The sequence below is a fragment of the Protopterus annectens genome, chromosome 9.part0, assembly GCF_019279795.1.
Source record: "Protopterus annectens isolate FY-2018-M chromosome 9.part0, PAN1.0, whole genome shotgun sequence".
Classification (NCBI taxonomy): Eukaryota; Metazoa; Chordata; order Ceratodontiformes; family Protopteridae; genus Protopterus; species Protopterus annectens.
This window is the reverse complement of record NC_056743.1, coordinates 1,153,213,508-1,153,232,894: the sequence shown is the minus strand read 5'-3', so window position 1 is coordinate 1,153,232,894 and position 19,387 is coordinate 1,153,213,508. Positions and strand designations below refer to the sequence as shown.

The window sequence follows — 19,387 nt, the reverse complement described above, 5'->3', positions numbered from 1 at the left end:
GGCAGCCCTCGGTCGGCCGGATTCCAAAGTCTGGGTCCGGCGTCAGCTGATGTCGCCTCCTCCCCGACGTCAGAGCGGCTGGGGTATAAAAGCATCAACCGACGCCATCTTCCTCAGTGTTTCTTGCCCCAGATGCCAGGTGCCCTCCAAGGAAGGCTAAATTTAGAACTGGATAAAAATTCCAGACAAACACAATAGCAATAAACAGATACACCATAACAGATATCCCCAGCTAAGAATAAAAGGAGGCAAGTGGACCCAATACACAGAGGGGTAGGAGGGAGGGAAAACCTGACTGCAGTTGCATATCTATTGGACATCTACATTTATGGTAGGTACAAAACTGTACTATGTCCTTCAAGAATGCAACTGCAGTCCTTACATATGGGTTGAATACCATAGCCAAGCTGGGGTGGTAGGCTCTAAGATAAGGATGGTGTAGCTATAATGCCCTGCAGGACTGCCGAAGCAAAGCCTGCTCGGGATCTGGAATATAAAGGCAGGTGGTAGTGCTTGGAAAATGTATGCACGGAGCTCCATGTAGCAGCTTCTAGAATGTCCTTTGTAGCCACCCTCTTAGAAGGCTGTGGAGGTGGCTGTAGCTCTGGTGGAGTGTGGCCTGATATTGGCTGGCACACCCTTTCCATGGAAAGAATAACAGAATCTGATGCAATGTCCAATCCATTTTGAAATTGTTTGTTTGGAAATTGCCTTTCCTTGCACTCCAGGAGCGTATACTACAAATAGTTGGTCAGACTTTGTTGGCCTTTGTTCTGTCCAAGTAGTAGCGTAGTTGTCTGTGTATGTCCAAAGTGTGCAGCAGCTTTTCCCCTTTATTTTGAGGATTGGGGAAGAAGGTGGGCAGGTGAATTGCTTGATTTAGAGACACCCTGGATATCACTTTTGGCATAAAAGAAGGTTTGGTTCTTAAAGAAACCCTGTCCTGATGAAAAATGAGAAATGGAGGTACTGCCATGAGGGCCTGTATCTCCGAAACTCTTCTTGCTGAGGTAATTGCCAACAGAAAAACTGTTTTCCAGGAAAGGAATTGCAATTCTGAAGATGCTGCTGGTTCAAAAGGAGTAAGAGTTAATTTTTCCAACACGAAGTTAAGGTCCCATGCAGGCACTGGTGGTTTTCTGGGAGGCTTGATATTCTTTATCCCTCTTAGAAATTGTCTTAAAGGATGTGAAAACACAGGAGGATCAGTGTTGTATGATGCTGAAATTGCTGAAGCGTGTATTTTTATGGAAGAATAGGAAAGTCCATTATGCATTTCTGCCAAGTATTCCAGTATCTGTGGGATGCTCATTACTGATGCATCCTGTCCCTTGTTGGCATTCCAGATGTTGAATCTCCTCCATTTGGCTGAATAAGTCTTTCTGGTGGAAGGTCTGCGTACTTCCAATAATATTTGTTGAACTTCCTTGGAAAGAGAGAGATATGGGTAGAAATCATGGAACCCTCCAGGCTGTCAGCTGCAGAGTTTGCAGGTTGGGATGAACCGTCCTGTAATTGTGCTGAGTCAAGAGTAGAGGCCATTGAGGCAGGGGCCACGGGTTGGTGCAAGTTATGCTCCTTAGTAATGGATACCAGTGCTGTCTTGGCCAATCTGGAGCTATTAAGATGCCTTTCGGTTGCTCTGCTTTGATCTTTAGTAACACCTTGGTCATTAATGGTAGAGGTGGGAATGCATAGATTGTTAGAGAGTTCCAGCTGAATGAGAGAGCATCTATTCTCCAGGCTTGTGGATGGTGTGTCCTCGAGCAGAACTTTTTCAGATGATGGTTGAGGTGGGAGGCAAAGAGATCTACGTCCGGGCTCCCCCATGCACGAGTTATTTGAGGAAAAATGTCTGGATGCAACATCCATTCGTGTGGGTCCAGGATGTTTCTGCTTAGACTGTCCGCCAGAACATTGTCCCTGCCTGGAACAAACTGGGATTGCAGCTGTATGTTCAGTTTCAGGGACTTTTCCCAAAGAGTCATTGTTAGTCTGCGAAGGGGGTAAGAATGAGTACCTCCCTGCTTGTTTATGTACCACATAACAGTGGTGTTGTCTGTCTATCAGCAGATGGCCTTGTTGAAGATATTTTCTGAAGGTCTCGATTGCATGAATTACTAACATCTCTTTTTGATTGATGTGTAGATGTACTTCCTGGGGGGTCCACTGCCCTTGAATGCATCTGCCTTCCATGTGCGCCCCCCATCCATGGTCTGAGGCGTCCGTTGTAATGGTTTGGCTTGTTTGAGGTTTGTTGAAAGGCATACCTTTGACTGGCTTGCTTGGGCCCACCACAAAAATTCCCTTTTTAGACATGGGATGAGGGGGATAATTGCTTCTAAGTTGTGGCTGTGTTGAGACCATAGACTTTTTAGGTACCATTGCAGTTTTCTCATGTGTAGTCTTGCCAGTGGAATCAGTAGAATGCAAGATGCCATGAAACCCAGGGCCTGCAGGATTTTCCTTGCAGTCATCTGGGTGAGCTTTGCTAGGCTTTTGAAGTAATGTGGTAATTGTTCTTGCTTCTCTTCTGTGAGGTAAGCCATTTGTGATTCTGTGTCTAGTTTGGCTCCTAGAAAAATTATTTGTTGGGATGGCAGTAGTCTTGATTTTTGTAAGTTGACTGTGTATCCCAAAGCCTGTAGTAAGTAAATGACATAATTCAAGTTTTTTGTCAAGGCTTGCTTGCTGTCCGCTTGTATAAGGCAGTCGTCCAGGTAAGGGTATATTTATATCCCCTGGAGTCTGCAGTGTGCAATTACTGATGCCAGGCATTTCATGAATACTCTGGGCGCAGTAGATAAGCCAAAAGGCAATGCTGAGAATTGATAATGCTCTGACCCTGCAAGAAATCTGAGGTATCTTCTGCAACTGTCTGATTGGGACATGCAGGTATGCCTCTTTGAGGCCCAGAGTAACCATCCAAGACCCCTTTGCCCAGCATGGGAAGGAGTTGCTGTAGCGTCAGCATTTTGAATTTTGGTACAATGAGAAAAGAGTTTAGAGCGGATAAGTCCAGTATAGGTCTCCATTGCTTTTCTTTTCTTGGAACAAGGAACAGTCTTGAGTAAAATCCCTGGCCTTGTTCCTGAGGAGGAACCTTTTCTATTGCTTTGATTTTTATCAGCTTTGAAACTTGTTTGAATGCCTCTGCCCTTTGATTTTGTGGCAGGTTTGGCATGCCTTGTCTTGTTGGTAAAGTACTGAAGTGGAACCTGTAGCCTTGGTCTATTATGTCCAGAATCCATTTATCCTTTGTTAAAATGTGCCAATTTTTTGAAAATAAGGATAATTTTCCGCCTAAAGGTGCTTCTCTTTGAGCTTTGGTCGGCGGTGTCAAAGTCAAGTCATTGTGATTGTCCCTGTGGAGCAGGGGATGCCCCTGCGCCACCTCTCTGATTAGTCGGTTGCCATTGGCGTCCTCTGTAGGGGCCTCTGCATTGCCCTCTTCCTCGGGTACGCCTGTTTTTTCCCCTTTGAAACTTGTCAGTGTCTGGAAAGGACCAATTCTTAGAAGGCCAATTCCTGCTGAACCTTGGTGGCTGAACCTGGAGGAAATCCTTGACTGTTTGCACTGATTTAGCCTTTTCCTCAATTGATTTCAACACATCCTGAGCATTAGCACCAAATAGCTTGTGTTTTTCCAGAGGTGCATCTAGAAGCTTTACTTTAACATGATCTGGCAATGCCTGTTCTTTCAACCATGCATGTCTGAATGACTGCCCCTGTCATAGCTGCCATACATGAAGCTTCCAATGCATCATAACCACACTGAAGAAAATGATTGCTAACCTGCTGAGTGTTATGGACCAAATCCTGCAAGGCCTTTCTTTCTAAAGGCTCAGGAGAGGTTAACTTTTTCTGCAAATCATCCATCAAGAAATCCTGATACTGAAACATATGAAAAAGGCAATTAAGGGCTCTCATGGCAAGTGTGGTTGAGGTATAAACTTTTTTGCCCCACCTCTCCAGGGACCTAGCTTCCCTGTCTGAGGGCAAAGGATTTTTGGCCGTGGATGTGGCCACCCCTTTGGGCCCCTGGGAAATTTTTTCTAGATCAACAGAATGGGCCTTAAATAAATGTTTGTGAGTTTCAGGAACCCTGTAGTATCTGTCCGGCTTGACAGGAGCAGGGGGGAGAGAGTCAGGAGAAGCACTCTAATCTGAGTACACATCATCCAGTACATCTAACACTGGAGGGATAGCTAAAGGCCTGTGTTGGGGAAGCTTAAGGAAGGTACGAAGCCACTTCCTGGAGTCAGAGAATTCCTGACCTTGCCACTGAAAATGCTCTCTCATGGAGTGGAGAATTTCCCCAAAAGAAATATCCTCAGGAGGAGAGGCAGAAGGAATAGAGTCCTCCGCATCAGAATCCTCGTAGACCTGGAAGGACTCTTCCTGGGTATCTGAGTGATCAGAGTCACCAGAGGCTTCATCTGAAGAAAAGGTGTCTGTATGCTCAACCCTGGGCCTTTTGTCAGAAGGTGGCTGAACCTCTGTCAGGATGGGCCTGAGAGCCTCTGATTAAGGAAATTAAATCTGCAGCTAAAGTCATAATTTGAGGCAAAGCTTTAGGAGGGTGAGACTTAGCCTGGCTGGCAGCCTTAGCACGTGTGTAGGCCTTGATAGACATAGACATAGGGGGCCTAGCTGCCCCACGTGCTGGCGTCACCTTGTCCATGGGTATGGTCTCAGGCAAATCCTGGGCTTCAGTTTCTGGGGGAAAAATCAACAACCGGCACCGGCGCAGGCTCCGGGGCCGGAGTGATCGGTAAAGCGGTGTCGTCGGTCCGGAGCGGCAGAACAACCGCCTCAGAAGAGACCGATGCACTCGCGGTAGTTTTTGGCGTGGTGTCGGTGGAAGTCGCGGGCCAAGAAGGTCAGTCCCGGTCTTTCCGTTTTTTTGGAAATATGTGGTGTCGGTTTTTCCGACGGCATGTTATAAAAGAGTATTTATCACCAAAGAAGTCTTCAGCAAACTCTGCCCGGCGTCTGAGAGTGCGCTTATTGAAGCGAGCACAGGCAGCACAGGCCGAGACGTCGTGGTCTGAGCCAAGGCAGGGGAGGCAGTAAGAATGGAAGTCCTTATGAGGTATTTGTTTACCACAAGACAAACAGTTATTAACTTTTTCAGTTTTTTCTGACATCGGCTGAGGCAAGAAAAGGTTCTAGCGGGTACTTAGCTTTTTGATGACTTCGGATACGTAAAACACAGGAGCTGACCGACCGGCACTTGCAAACTGCTTCTGCTTCAGGCACCGCGCGGCAAGAAAGACTGACGAAGATGGCGTCGGTTGATGCTTTTATACCCCAGCCGCTCTGACGTCGGGGAGGAAGCGACATCAGCCGACGCCGGACCCAGACTTTGGAATCCGGCCGACCGAGGGCTGCCTGAGGCAGGACAACCCATATGTAAGGACTGCAGTTGCATTCTTGAAGGACATCACACACACACAAAACACACACGCGCACAAGCGCACACACACGCGCACAAGCGCACACACACGTGCACAAGCACACACACACGCACAAAAATATACTCAATTATGTTTACCTTCTTTATTACCAATTAACACACACCACCATAGTATTAGCAAGAGATAATTATCTAGAGTCTCGCACTGTCTGACCTGCATCCTTCAAATCTTTGCGTTCTTGGTTGCTGTCAGAGTCTGGCTCTGGTTCTGAGACAACAAGGGCTGCCTTCGGCTCACACAGAAGGTCCCAGGTTTCCTCATCCAAATTGTATCGCTTCAGGATGATTCGATTATTCTCATCAAACTGTCAAGAAAAATAAAAAAGATGCAATTACATGCCAGTCATCTCTACCTATACAACTAGCAGTGCAATAAGACAAAAGACTCTTTAGCAGTCTTAGTTAAGTCAGATAGTAATGAAGACTATATGAAGTGCAATTAAACTCATTGAAGTGTATGAAATGGTTGTCACTCTCCACCATCATTCTTAAGCTAACCATTTGTGTTGATTACATGGAAGTGCCCTTTTGCATAACCTCATGGAGTGCACTCTGCTACAATACTAAATTTTCTATGTGAAGAAAACTACACTGTTTCTCAGCTGTCTGCACAATATTTCCTTATGAATACAACTATCCTGCAAAAGACAGTTAGCTCCTCAATACAGTCAAACCTTCTCTGTGGTAGGAGCTTTTCTTTCACTTGTAAAACTGTCCTGTAAAGTAAGGTACACAATTTTAATGAGTAACTTTTCCAGAAGGTAGTGTTTTACAGCCATAACAAACTTCCTTTATAACAATACTCCCTTATAGTCTTACCTGTGAATGTTAACCCTTGTCACTGAACACTTCTTGTGATGTAATCTCCTTGTCCAGTGCACTGAACTTTCATGAGATTACAAGTAAAGTACAGTTGTGTACACTTACCATAAATGTAGATGTTAGAGTGTATTCACTGTTGCAGTCATTACATTTGGGTAATCTGCTGGCAGGTTGCCCTCAGTCGGCCTGAATTCCGAAGTCTTGGGTCCTGCGTTGGTTGCAGTCTTCTCTTCCAGGAAGTCAGGTCGTCAGGGGTATAAAACATGCAGCTGACACCATTTTCTTTAGTTTTTCTATATATATTTAATTTTGCTACCTTTTTGGGGGTACCTGACATCAGGGGCAAGAAAAAACTAAAGAAAATGGTGTCGGCTGCATGTTTTATACCCCTGACGACCTGACATCTTGGAAGAGAAGACAGCAACCAACGTAGGACCCAAGACTTTGGAATTCAGGCCAACTGAGGGCAACCTGCCAACAAATTACAATGCAACAGTGAATACACTAATATCTACATTTATGGTAAGTGTACACAACTATACTATGTTCTTCGTGTTTCACTGTTGCAGTCATTACATTTGGGTAGAATCCCAAAGCTATGGTTGGGAGGCTGGAGCCAAACAGCATTAGGTGCGGCTATAAGGCCCTTCAGCACTGCAGTGGCAAAGCCTGCCCTGGACTTAGAGAGGCAAATGAGAATGCTTTGTAAAGGTGTGAACAGAACTCCAAGTAGCAGCCTCTACAATGTCTTTGGTTGGTACTCCTCTGAGAAAGGCTGCTTAAGTAGCAGCAGCTCTGGTGGAATGAGACCCAATGCCCTTGGGCACAGGTTTACCATGGTGCAGATAGCAGAAACGGATGCAGTGGCTTATCCACTTTGAAATTGGATGCTTTGAAATGGCCTTTCCTTCTGATCCTGCAGCATATGACACTAGTAATTGCTCAGTTTTTCTTAGAGCTTTAGTCCTGCTCAAGTAGAATCTTAGCTGCCTGTGTACGTCCAAGGAATGCAGAATTCCTCCCCCTTGTTCTGTGGATTTGGATAAAAGGTTGGCAGATGAATTGTCTTAAGAGCCACACTGGAAACCACCTTAGGCATAAAAGTAGGATTTGTCCTCAGAGTCACCCTGTCTGGGTAAAATATGATAAAAGGCTCTACAGCCATGAGGGCCTGTAGCTCTGAAACTTTTCTTGCTAAAGTAATTGCTAGTAGCAGAGCTGTTTTCCATAAGAACTTTATATCAGTGGTAGCAGCTGGTTCAAATGGAGGCAGGGTGAGCTTTTCCAACACATAACTGAGGTCCCATGCAGGTAATGGTAATCTTCTAGGAGGCCTTAAATTTTTGGCTCCTCTAAGATACTGCTTTAGTAAAGGATGAGAAAAGATTGGTGGATGTGTATTGTAATGAGCCAAAATGGCAGAGGCATGGATTTTAATTGATGAGAAAAATAGGCCTTTGTCAAGCATCTCAGTTAAGTATTGTAGTATCTGAGGAATATTTGGTTCTGCTGTATCAGTTCCTTGTGCTTGATTCCAAGCACAGAATCTCTTCCATTTGTCAGCATAAGATTTTCTATTACCAGGCCTTCTGGCTTCCAAAATGACATCCATCACAGCTTTACTGAGAGTTGTTGTTTGTATAACTACATGATCAGCCATGCTGCCAGGTTCAGTGTCTGTAGTTGATTGTGCAGGATCTGATTGTTTTGCTGGGACAGCAGTTAAGGTCTTTGAGGTAAGGTCCCAGATGGGTATCGAGACAAGTTCCTTCGGATTCGGCACCAGTACTTGTGGGGCCAGTCCGGGGCAATTATTTTGGTTTCTCTTATCTGACTTTTAGGAGGACCTTGGGGAGAAGAGGCAGAGGAAGAAAGGCGTAAACGGATAGGTTTTTCCAACTGAAGGATAGGGCGTCCACTTTCCATGCTTGTCTGTGATAAGTCCTTGCGCAGAATCTTTTCAAGTGATAATTTTGAGGAGAGGCAAAAAGATCTATGTCTGGGCTCCCCCATTTCTCTGTTATGCTCAAGACTTGTGGATTTAGTTTTCACTCGTGAGGATCCACAAGGTTTCTGCTTAAATCGTCTGCCAGTGTATTTTGTTCGTCTGCCAGTGTATTTTGTTTTCCTGGCAGGAATTGAGCTTGAAGATGTATTTGGTAGGTCAAAGCTGTGTCCCACAGTGCCATGGCTAATCTGCAAAGAGGGTATGAGTGTGTGCCCCCTTGCTTGCTTATATACCACATGACTGTGGTGTTGTCAGTCTTTATCAGTAGTTTTCCTGGATGAAGTAAGTCCTTGAAGGCTGTTAGGGCATTCTGAACAGCTAGCATCTCTTTCTGGTTGATATGTAGATGCATTTGTTTTGGGAACCATATGCCCTGAATGCATCTTTCTGCCATGTGGGCCCCCAGGCATAATCAGAGGTATCTGTTAAGGTTTGGCTGGCAGGGGGGGTGGGGGTGGAGGCCCATCCCAAGTTTTGGTGACATGCCTTTGCCTACCATAGAAACTCCTGTTGAAGGCAGGGAATGAGAGGAATCATTGCTTCCAGACTGAGAATGTTGACTCAGTCAACTTCAGGTACCACTGAAGTTTCCTCATATGCAGTCTTACATATGGAATCAGTAGGATGCAGGATGCCATGCAGCCCAGAGCTTGCAGAATTTGTCTTGCAGATAACTGGGTTTTTGTTGCCATCAGTTTGAAGTAAGCAGTCAGTTGCCTTTGCTTGTCTGACGGGAGATAAGCCATCTGGGCAGTTGTATTCAAGCTTGCACCTAGGAATGTTATCTTTTGAGAGGGTACCAGTTGTGATTTCTTTTCGTTTGTGTACCCTAGGCATGTTAGAAGCCTTTTCACAAACACCAGGTGTTGAAGAAGAATGTCCTTGTTCTCTGTTTGAATGAGACAGTTGTCTAAGTAAGGATATATTTGTATATTTCTTAGCCTGCAAAATGCAACTACTGGTGCCAGACACTTTGTAAAGACCCTGGGCGCAGTAGATAAGCCAAACGGCAATGCAGAGAATTGGTAATGCATTAAGCCAGCCTTGAATCTGAGGTATCTTCTGCACGATTGTCTTACTGGGACATGCAGGTCTGCCTCTTTTAGGTCTAGTCACCAGCCAAGCTTTCTTGTCCAGCATGGGCAGAAGCTGCTGCAAAGTCAGCATTTTTAATTTTGGAATGTCCAGGTATGTGTTCAAAATCAATAAACCCAGTATTGGCCACCAGGCCTTGTCCTTTTTGGGTACCAAGAACAGTAAACCTTTTCTTTTTCGTGTTCTGGTACTGGCTGAATGGCCCCCATATCCAAGGACATAACCTGTTCGAGTCTCTGCCCATTGATTTTTTTTGGCAGATCTGGCCAATCATTTGCCATTGGCAGAGTGTGGAAATGGAATCTGCATCCCTGTGATGCTATACTTAGTACCTACTTGTCCTGGGTTATTAACTGCCAATTTTGAGCAAAAAGCACTAACTTTCCCCCTATGGGTGCTGCCAAGTGCTTGGTGTAAGCATAGGGAAGTCATTGGGATTCTTTTCTGCAGGTTTGCGCTTTATCTCCTCCAGATTTGGAGGTTGAAGCACCCCATTGCGTTGACCTGTAGGAATCTTACGCCTGGTATCTGGAACACTTTAAGGTGTCTGGATTTGCCCCTCTGAGCAGTCTGACACAGGAAAGGACCAATTTTTTTGTAGGCCAGTGTCTACAGAATCTTGGTGGCTGTACTTGTAAGAAGTCTTTAAAAGTTTGCATAGACTTAGCTTTGTCTTCCATTTTCTTTAAAACCTCTTCTACCTTAATACCAAAGAGAATCATGCTGTAAAGGTGCATCTAGCAATTTAGCTTCAACATGATCAGGCAAATAGTTCCTTTAACCAGGCATAATCTGCTTTTTAGGCATAGAGGCCTGTGCATGTGGCTCATGCGTCAGTTTTTTAGTTTTAGAAGTTGCTTTTGTCTTTGGTTTTGCAGCTGTCGGTTTGATATACAAATGTTGAGGTCTGAATACACCCTCAGAAGCCGGAGTCTGCTCAGCGGCTCCGTACCCATCAGAGGGATTTACATCCGTCGGTCCAATACCTTGAGTATCTTGCGGCATGCCGGACTCCATATGGGTGTCGGTAGAGGCCTGCGACTCGAAGGTAGCGGGTATCAGGGGCTGCGAAAGCACCTCATTGAGTACCGGTGAACTGGCGACTGGCTCAGGAGAAGCTTCGTCGTCTGTTTTGGATCTCGACTGCCTTTCTCTGTCCTTTTCTTTGGGTTTTTTATGTACTCCGGTAGTCTGATTGCTATCAGACAACATTTCTGGGTTTTTAAATCGGTTTCCAAAATACTTTGATGCAAAAATATGCCGACGCTTAATAGTGCGTTGGTTAAATCTAGCACAAAACAGACAACCAGGCATGTTGTGATCAGGGCGTAGGCAAGGAATACAGTATAATGGAAACCCTTATGAGGTATTGGCTTCCCACAAGTAATACAATTAACTTTTTCTGACATCGGTAAAAAGCAAGAAAAAAAGTTTCGCTAACGGGGTACTTTGCTTTAGTGAAGACTTCGGATCTGAAACTCAAACTCGAATATTTCAGTAGTCGGCCGACCGACACTTGCGAAATGCTTCTGCTTCAGACACCGCACGGCAAGAAAGACTAAAGAAAATGGCGTTTGCTGCATGTTTTATACCCCTGATGACCTGACGTCATGGAAGAGAAGACAGCAACCGATGGCAAGACCCAAGACTTTGGAATTCAGGCCGACTGAGGGCAACCTGCCAGCAGATTACCCAAATGTAATGATTGCAACATTGAAACACGAAGAACATCCTAGCTGGTTATAATCAATAAAAGAAAAAATCTTGTGAAACAAATCTTCCCTCCTGTAATGCTCTTTTGCAATGCAGAATATTTACTAAATAAAATGAGGCACCTCCGGGGTACAAACGCCCCACTGTAGAGAATAAATCCAAAAAGCAGTCCAAGTAGAAAGCAGAAACAGCAGAGCAGACGAAGGCAGAGTATAACTAACTCAGTAATCAGATATATATATATAAACGTGGAACTGTTTAATAAATAAAAACAAGACATTCCCCGGGATTCATGAAGCTTGCGCCAGGCGTAGCGTCAGTGATCTAACACCAAACATGGCCGCCGAACCATTCAGGTACGAGCTGTTTCCACGTGCACTACCTGTGTATGCCAAGGCCGCACAGCTCCCGGCGCATGTATGCTAATTATCCCATGCGCAGCAGCAAATGAAGGTATATAGCAATTCAGGAAGTGGTGCAGGCGTAGCGTAAGCATGCAGAAATGTAGTCCGAAAATAACAGTTTACATTTTTTCAAACATAAAATCAGAGCCATGACAGTGGACCAAACTTGCGTATTATACTGTTAATATATGTCAATGGCTAAATATATAGCCATTGGCATAAAAAAAACATGCACAACATATACATCGCAGTGCAGTGGTGCGCAAACGGGATCACAATGAAAATAGATTTATATGTAATAAAACTGCAATGTAACATTTCATGAATTCTCCATAATAGTCAATGGCATGCATGCTACACCACACCATGACGCAAGGGTTGCTAAGAGGCTGTGGCAGTGTTCTGCACGGTAACTAGAAATTAGTATTCAATGCCATGCAAATGAGACAAGTAATACTGAATCATAAAATCTCTGCCGGCGTAAGGAAGTACCTCACAGCGTAGCAGTACAACACAGAGGTGTAAGCACATTGGAGCATTGCTAATCCAGTTTGCCTGTTGCCAAGAAAAGCCGCAGGATAGGGATGTGCTGAAGTAGCCATAGCTTTGCTTAGCTGAGAGCACAAAAGGTAACCAAATGTGCATGTGAACGTGGATGAAAATGCGCTCGAAACCAGGTAAACGGCTGTGTGCGGCACGAACCAGCGCTGAAAGAGGAAGGATATGGGAAGAAAATAACGAAATGCTGCAGCATGGTTAATTGGAGTACAAATGAGCAATTAACACCTAGGAACCCACAGTGGGCCACTGACAACAGCTAACAAGGCTGCTAGCAGCTGCCTGCAGAACAGGAAAGGGGAGGTACTGTTCTGCAAAGAAAAGAGAACTGTCACAGCAGAACAAAGCAAACTTGCAGTAGATCAACTACACAACACATTTTGCAACACAACCCTGGTTTGGGAAAGTACAAAACAAGGAAAAAACGATACTAGGAACAGTCCACCAATAAAACGTAAAAAACACAGTTCCTAAGCACATATACAACTACACTGATGTGGTATTGAAGAAAGAACACTTTACATTGTTCTCTAAGGGGATGAAATTCATACCCGAAGGGACGTTTAATTTAGTTGATTGTATATTAGATGTTAAGAAGTACATTAGAAAACTGAACTTAAGTGTTAAGTTCGACGGTACCACATATGTACCCAAAGAGTTTAATACCAGGAGTACATATACACCCCACCTGAATGGTATATTGGAGGTGTATGAGAAATTGGTGATTAATGACCTGTATAAATACAGTAAGCACAGAAATGTGGGATCAAGATTTAACTTGACATGTGAAGAACATAAAATATTGAAAGAAATGCAGGGTGACAACAGAATCCGGATTATGAAACCGGACAAGGGAGGTGGGGTAGTCCTATACTATTTTAGTGATTATAAAAACAAAATCATGGAACTGTTGTTAAACTCTGGTAAATACAAGGTATCATCTAGAAATGAAGTAAATATTGGGTATCACAAAGTGGACATTATGTTGGAAGATCTCTTAGTGGAAGAAAGGATTAGTAATGAACTATATAAATTTTTGAAGATTGAACACCCAATAATAGGTACAATTGTAGGTATCCCCAAGGTCCATAAGAGCATACAAGATCCTCCTTTTAGGCCAATCATCTCAGAGAGTCGGGCGAAAACCTTCCCTATGGGAAGGGTAATTGATAAATGGCTTAAACCAGCATTGCGGAAAATACCACATTTGGTATATGACTCTTGGGACTTTCTCAGTAGATTACAACCTGAATTGTTGACAGGGGTTCAATGGCTAGTGACTATTGATGTCATAGACCTTTTTTCAAATATACTCAAGGAGGAGGGCCTTCATAGGTTTCATGAAAGTATGAATTGTTTGGGGGTAACATCCAATGAAAAAAGTTTACTCTTGTTGGAATTTATGGAGACAGTATTGGCGCACAATTATATTTATTTTGAGGGGGAATACCACCAGCAGACCAAGGGAGTCGCTATGGGGGCAGCGTGTGCCCCTATTTTTGCGAATTTGGTGGTATATGATTGGGAAAAAGAATACGTCTTCAAATCTAAATGGTATAGGTACATCGCATGTTACCTAAGATTTTTGGACGATATTTTTGTATTATGGAAGGGTAATAGCGAGGAGTTGGCTGAATTTTGTGCGTATTTGAATACATGTAGTGAGAACTTTAAATTTACTATTAATAAGGACAAGGTTACTATACCATACCTGGATGTTAGGATTACGATCGATGATGGGAGGTTCAAATCTAATATATATAGAAAAGAAACGTTCAGCAATTCATACTTACATTATTCTAGTAGTCACCCTATGGCCCAAAAAAGGAACATAATAAAAGGGCAATGTGTTAGGGTGGCTCGGATGACGTCCCAAGAGAATGAGGTTGGGGAGGAAATGTATAAGGTGAAGCAATTTTTCAGGGAGAGGGGGTACCCCGAAAAGATGATTGAGGACGTTAGTGAATACGTCACCAGAGAGTGGGGAAATAAGTATAAGCCCCTACTGGGGAACAAACAAGGTACTGTGTATGAGGGTGGTGGCCAGGGAGCTAGTCATGAAGTTGACAGTTGTAAATTTAAAAGGGCTTGTGTTATACAACATTCTGAATACAGTGGAGGTATTAAGGAAATTTTACAGCGAAATTGGAAAGTGTTGCATGCTGACAGTGATGTCTTGAGAGTAGTGGGGAACGAGCCCTGCTTTGTCTATAAGAATGGTTACAATTTGAAAGGTCTTTTGGAAAGGAAGGATAATAATAAATTAAGTAAGACAAGCAAGGGAACCAGTAGGTGTGGCACCTGTCAGCAATGTCAATACATATGTGAGGATGAAACTGCGACTTTACAAAATTTTAACAAAACTAAAATCTGTTTTCAGAGGGGAAATTGCAGGACTAAGAACTTAGTATATTTAGCCATGTGTTCCAACTGTCCAGGTTTTTACGTTGGCATGACTAATAGATGCCTACGTAATAGAATATACGATCATTATTATAGTATAAGGAAAAAAGATGAAAACAATGCCCTGTGGAAACATTTGAGAGATAATCAAAAATGTTCTAAGTTCAAATTTGGCATACTTGAGCATATCCAAGAAAACGCAAGAGGGGGAGATATAAAAAAGAAAGTCAGTGATAGGGAGGTCAAGTGGCAAATTAAGCTAAATGCTTCCGAGCATCCGGGGATTAATGACCACATATCTATCAAACCCGTATTGGATAATATGGGGTAGGCTCAGGTAGGAGAATTTGTTAGTAGGGGAAGCTATTTACTAACAGTTGAGAATTTTATATTAAGTGTCTTAGAAATGTGTGTGTGTTTTTTCCAATGATGATTGAAGCATAAGTACTTTTGTATTAATTAAACATGTACATTTGGTTTTTAACAAGTTTTTTTAAAAAAAAACAAGTATTTTTTTAAAAAAATCAAGTATATTTTTTTAGCAATGTGTTTTATTAAATGTGATATAATATATGCATTGCAATACAAATGTAGTGCAGGGGGTATATTGTGTCAGTGAGTTTTGCAGCACTTTACAAGGCAACGAAGCAATATTTTATTTGAATGGTAGTCAGGTGTGATTAGTTTTGTGTCATGTGATGAAGTGGCTCTATAAAAGTATTTGGAAGAGTGTAAATCATTGTTCTGAAGAAGTCACGTTGTGATGAAAGCGCTCAACTTTGTTTTGCAATAAAATTCTTGGATTACCTGACGTGTTTGCTAGTGCCTTTTGTGCTGGGCATTGTGCTTAGGAACTGTGTTTTTTACGTTTTAAAAGTACAAAACAAGAAAGCTGGCAGCTGGATGCATGTCTGACAATGGGAGGGGTATCGGGTTGAAAAGTGAAGTAAAGGGCAACAGATTAATCATGGCAGCCAAGTGTAATTCAACACCAAAGGCCCCACAATAGCAGTACCTGCTGTTTGCGTCTTTCGGCTTTTCCCGGTTAGTGGTCGCCACAGCAGAACTCCGGTCCGCTAATAATTGGCAGTAGCGTTTTACATGCTGGCTTGCTGTAAAACCCTTAATTAAGATACCCTGCAGCTGGAATTGCACATACACACCCAATTACACCAGCAGCATCCATAGAACAATAGTATAACGTGTGAAAACACCTCACACACACACACTTTTATATTTCCAGACAATCTGCACCACTGGTGTATACAGACGGGGAACTTTTAATATACACATGTTAGGGGCTGCCACAGCTTTGATTCACCAGCAAGTGTTGGAGACTGAAGGTGGTGTGGAGGATGATGCTGACAACCATCTCAGGCACCGGAGAAGAGAGTGTTCAGATCCAGGGTAACCTGCCAGGGTCTACATGATCTGGAGAGAGTAGAACGTTACATGGTGGACAGGGACACCATACAACAACTTGTTGAGCTGTGCCGGCCATGCCTCAGAGCCAGAAATAACAGAGGGGAACCCATCCAAGTGGACACGAAGGTATGTGTAAGCTTGAGAAGGTACCTTTCAAAGGCCAACTGGGGTATCATGGGGATCTCACAGGCATCAGCATCCAGGGTACTCCACCAGTTCCTGGATGACATGTTACTACATGCCAATGAGCGCATATACTTCCCTCAAACGCACGAGGAGTTGGCCAGCAATATGCATCTCTTCCACAGTGTGGCAGACTACCCGGAGGTACTAGGTGCAATAGACTGCACGCGCATACACATCAATTCACCACCAGGTGAGCAGGGTAGGCGCTACATAAACCGCAAGGGATACCCCTCCATCAACTGCCAGGTCATGTGCAATGCCCAGGGCATTATCATGGATGTATGTGCTGGCAGCCCTGGAAACTATCACGACTCCCACATCTGGCAAGCCTCACAGCTGTATCAGGTATTTGCCAGGGGGGACATCCCATATGGCCACCCTGTGGGGGATGCTGGCTATGCACTGGAACCGTGGATGATTACTCCCATCAGAAATGCACACACACCCATGCAAGAACGCCATAATGAGGCACACGCACAAACCAGAATCATCATAGAGCGTGTGTTTGGGATACTGAAATCACGGTTCCATTGCTTGGACATATCTGGTGGAGCCTTGAAGTACTCTCCAAGCAAAGCATGTATGCCCACATCTTCATAGTATGTGCCATGCTACACAATATGATTCTGTGGATTCTGCAGAAACAGCTGCAGCAGGGCAGAATGGTGAACATCCTCACAGCCCACCACCATTGCCAAGGGACCCACAGGCACAGAGGGACTCAGGCCACAAACACCCTGTGCCAGCCCAAGTAGGCAGACTGAGGAGTGCCCAGTATGCCATTGCCAAAGAGGGAACTTATAGCACACACACTGACAGTGTAGGCACCTATGGACTGACATTCTCCACCTGCACACACAGTAAACATGGATGGCACACACACACGACCACCGGTAAATCGTCATGTATAGGTGGTCTACTGTGCGAATCCTACATAGGCAGCCCTCAACTATTGTACACACAACTGCCATTGGCACAAGGTAAGTCAATACCTGAACAGTAAATTAAGCTATCAGTATGTGTCGATACTGTATGTATAGGTTCATAGGTACATAGCTAGGTACTTGCCCAACTGCCAGAGGCCATTCACAAGCCTAGCCAAAATGTGTCTGCTGTCACCACCCCATTAATTAACTAACTGTCCCTCTGTGGAGGGGAGCCAATTGCAGGATCCCTGGGGTGTATCCCCTGTTCTCCATCCACTCTGCAAGGATTCCCTGAAGTGTTAGTGAGGGGCTCTGTATAATGCAATGAGGGAGGTAGTTCCAAAGCATGGGGAGTACCCGTGACAGGAATCTGTCACTCCAGCATCTTCCAATTACGGTTGGTGCAAGGTGTAGCTCATTACAGTGTGTAGCTCACTGTGACCTGGATTCCCATAGGTGGAGCTTATCCATTAAGCCTGACTTGGACACTGCTTTGATGACCAGCAAATATCATCTCTGAATAAATGAGATGCCACTGAGTAATGCAAGAGTTTATGTAGTCTGGCAGCATAGGAAACATGTCTGAGGGAATTAATCCTCTTGGCGAGGTACGTTCGTGGCCCTTCCAGCTGTTGGATGTGTCTTCTGATGTACATCCAAAATGGGTTATCATACTTGATTATGGGATTGATGAGTGATTAGTACAGGGGCACAATAACCTCAGTCTGTTTAGATGCGAACCCTTAAGTAATCAGATGGCCTACATAGATGGATGTCCTAACTACTTCGCACATGTGATTGTCAAAGGAGAGATCACTATCTAATGTAATCCCCACATATCCATTATGTCGTCTGAATTAGTGTCTACCACTCATGTGTTAATATGTGTGTGTGTAGTTTCTCAAAATGGAATGTCCATGCAGTATGTGGCCTTTAGCTGGAGGCCATGACTGACACCCTGTGTTGGTCTATGTGAGGCCCCTTGAAGGACATATGTGACAGCTGGACTGTCATTTATGGCTCCCAGTTTGCAGTAATTGCCAAACATGGTCTGCTGTAGTCCACATGTGTTAGCCCATACCTCTGAGAAGTATATGGCAAACAGTAGGGGTCCCAGGACAGAGTCCTGTGGGACACCAGTTGTGACTGGTCAAGAGTTGGACCTGGAGGCTGCTAGGCTTACCATGTGGGTTGTGTGTGTAAGCCTGTTGGCAAACACACCTGTGATGTATGGATGTATGTACTGGCTGGTGAGTGCAGAAATACCGGAGTGGGGAATGGTGTCAAAACCCTTGGCGAGGTCCAGGTAGCATGTGTGAACTACCACACCCCACAGTTAAAGTCTAGGTGACTAAGATGTCAAACAGGTCAGTAGGCCTGATCTGCACTCAATCAAGCTGACCTGGGTTGGGTCAAGTGTCTGGAGGCTACCATTGTCTATGTTAATGAGTGACATGAGGATGTGCTCCATAGCCGTGCAAATCAGGCTGCTCAACCTTATGGGGTGGTAGTTACCATGGTCAGTTGCGTCACCACCTTTGTGGAGTGGAATAGCTGTTGCCATGCACCACTGAATGGCCATGTAGCCTGTGTAGAGGCTGATGTTGAATTGCTATATTAGGTGGGGGGGGTCATGTTGCCTTGTAGTGTCTGCAGGATGTAGTCTGGGACACCATCTGCCTCTATTGATGCTCTGTCATGCCGTTTGAAAGGGCCATTACCACCTGTACGTCTCAGATCTCTGGGATACTGGATGTTTTGGGTATTTGTTGTGGGCCCTGTAGGGGGTGAAGCTTGCACCGAATGCATCAAGTGTGTTGGTGATATCAGTAGGGTCAGTAAATTCAGTGCAATATTGCACCAACACAGTGCAAATCTGTGTGTTACTGCTTAGATCCTTGACATAGCCAAAGAAGCCTTTGTGGTCATCTTCCAAAACCATGCCTATTTACCTGTGGATGTCAGCCTTGGATGATTACATGAGTAACATAAGTGTCTTGCTAATACTGGTCACGGATGTCTGAATGCCTTGGGATTTGCTGTTCTGGACTACCGTCCTACTTCTGTTATATAGCCTGTATAATGCAGGGGTTCAGCAGACTGGTGTCCTTGTGTAAGAGTAGCGAGTCCTGTTTTACCATTGATGGCACGACCCTTAGATTTTTGTAGGTGCTTATAGAGTGCATTTGTAATTATGTCTGTATCTTGAGCAGTGTCATCCATGAGCGTGGGGGCTGTGAACCCTCCCACCTCTGTCATTAGTACTGTGACTGTAGATGTAGGAAAGATATTCACTGTGTGTTCCTTGGGTGGGGGAGATGGTTGGGTGTGGAAATCAGTGAACATGGTCATGATCTAAACAGTGACT

The 19,387-nt window shown here is 44.3% G+C and overlaps 1 protein-coding gene across 1 annotated transcript in view; it reads right to left on the bottom strand.

Moving 5' to 3' along the window:
- Positions 1-19,387, bottom strand: part of RNF20 (ring finger protein 20) — a 1,863,764-nt gene that overhangs the window by 1,776,894 nt on the left and 67,483 nt on the right. The window contains exon 4 of the mRNA XM_044084026.1: positions 5,634-5,784. Coding sequence (XP_043939961.1) covers positions 5,634-5,784 — 151 coding nt within the window. The remainder of the gene's footprint in view (positions 1-5,633; positions 5,785-19,387) is intronic.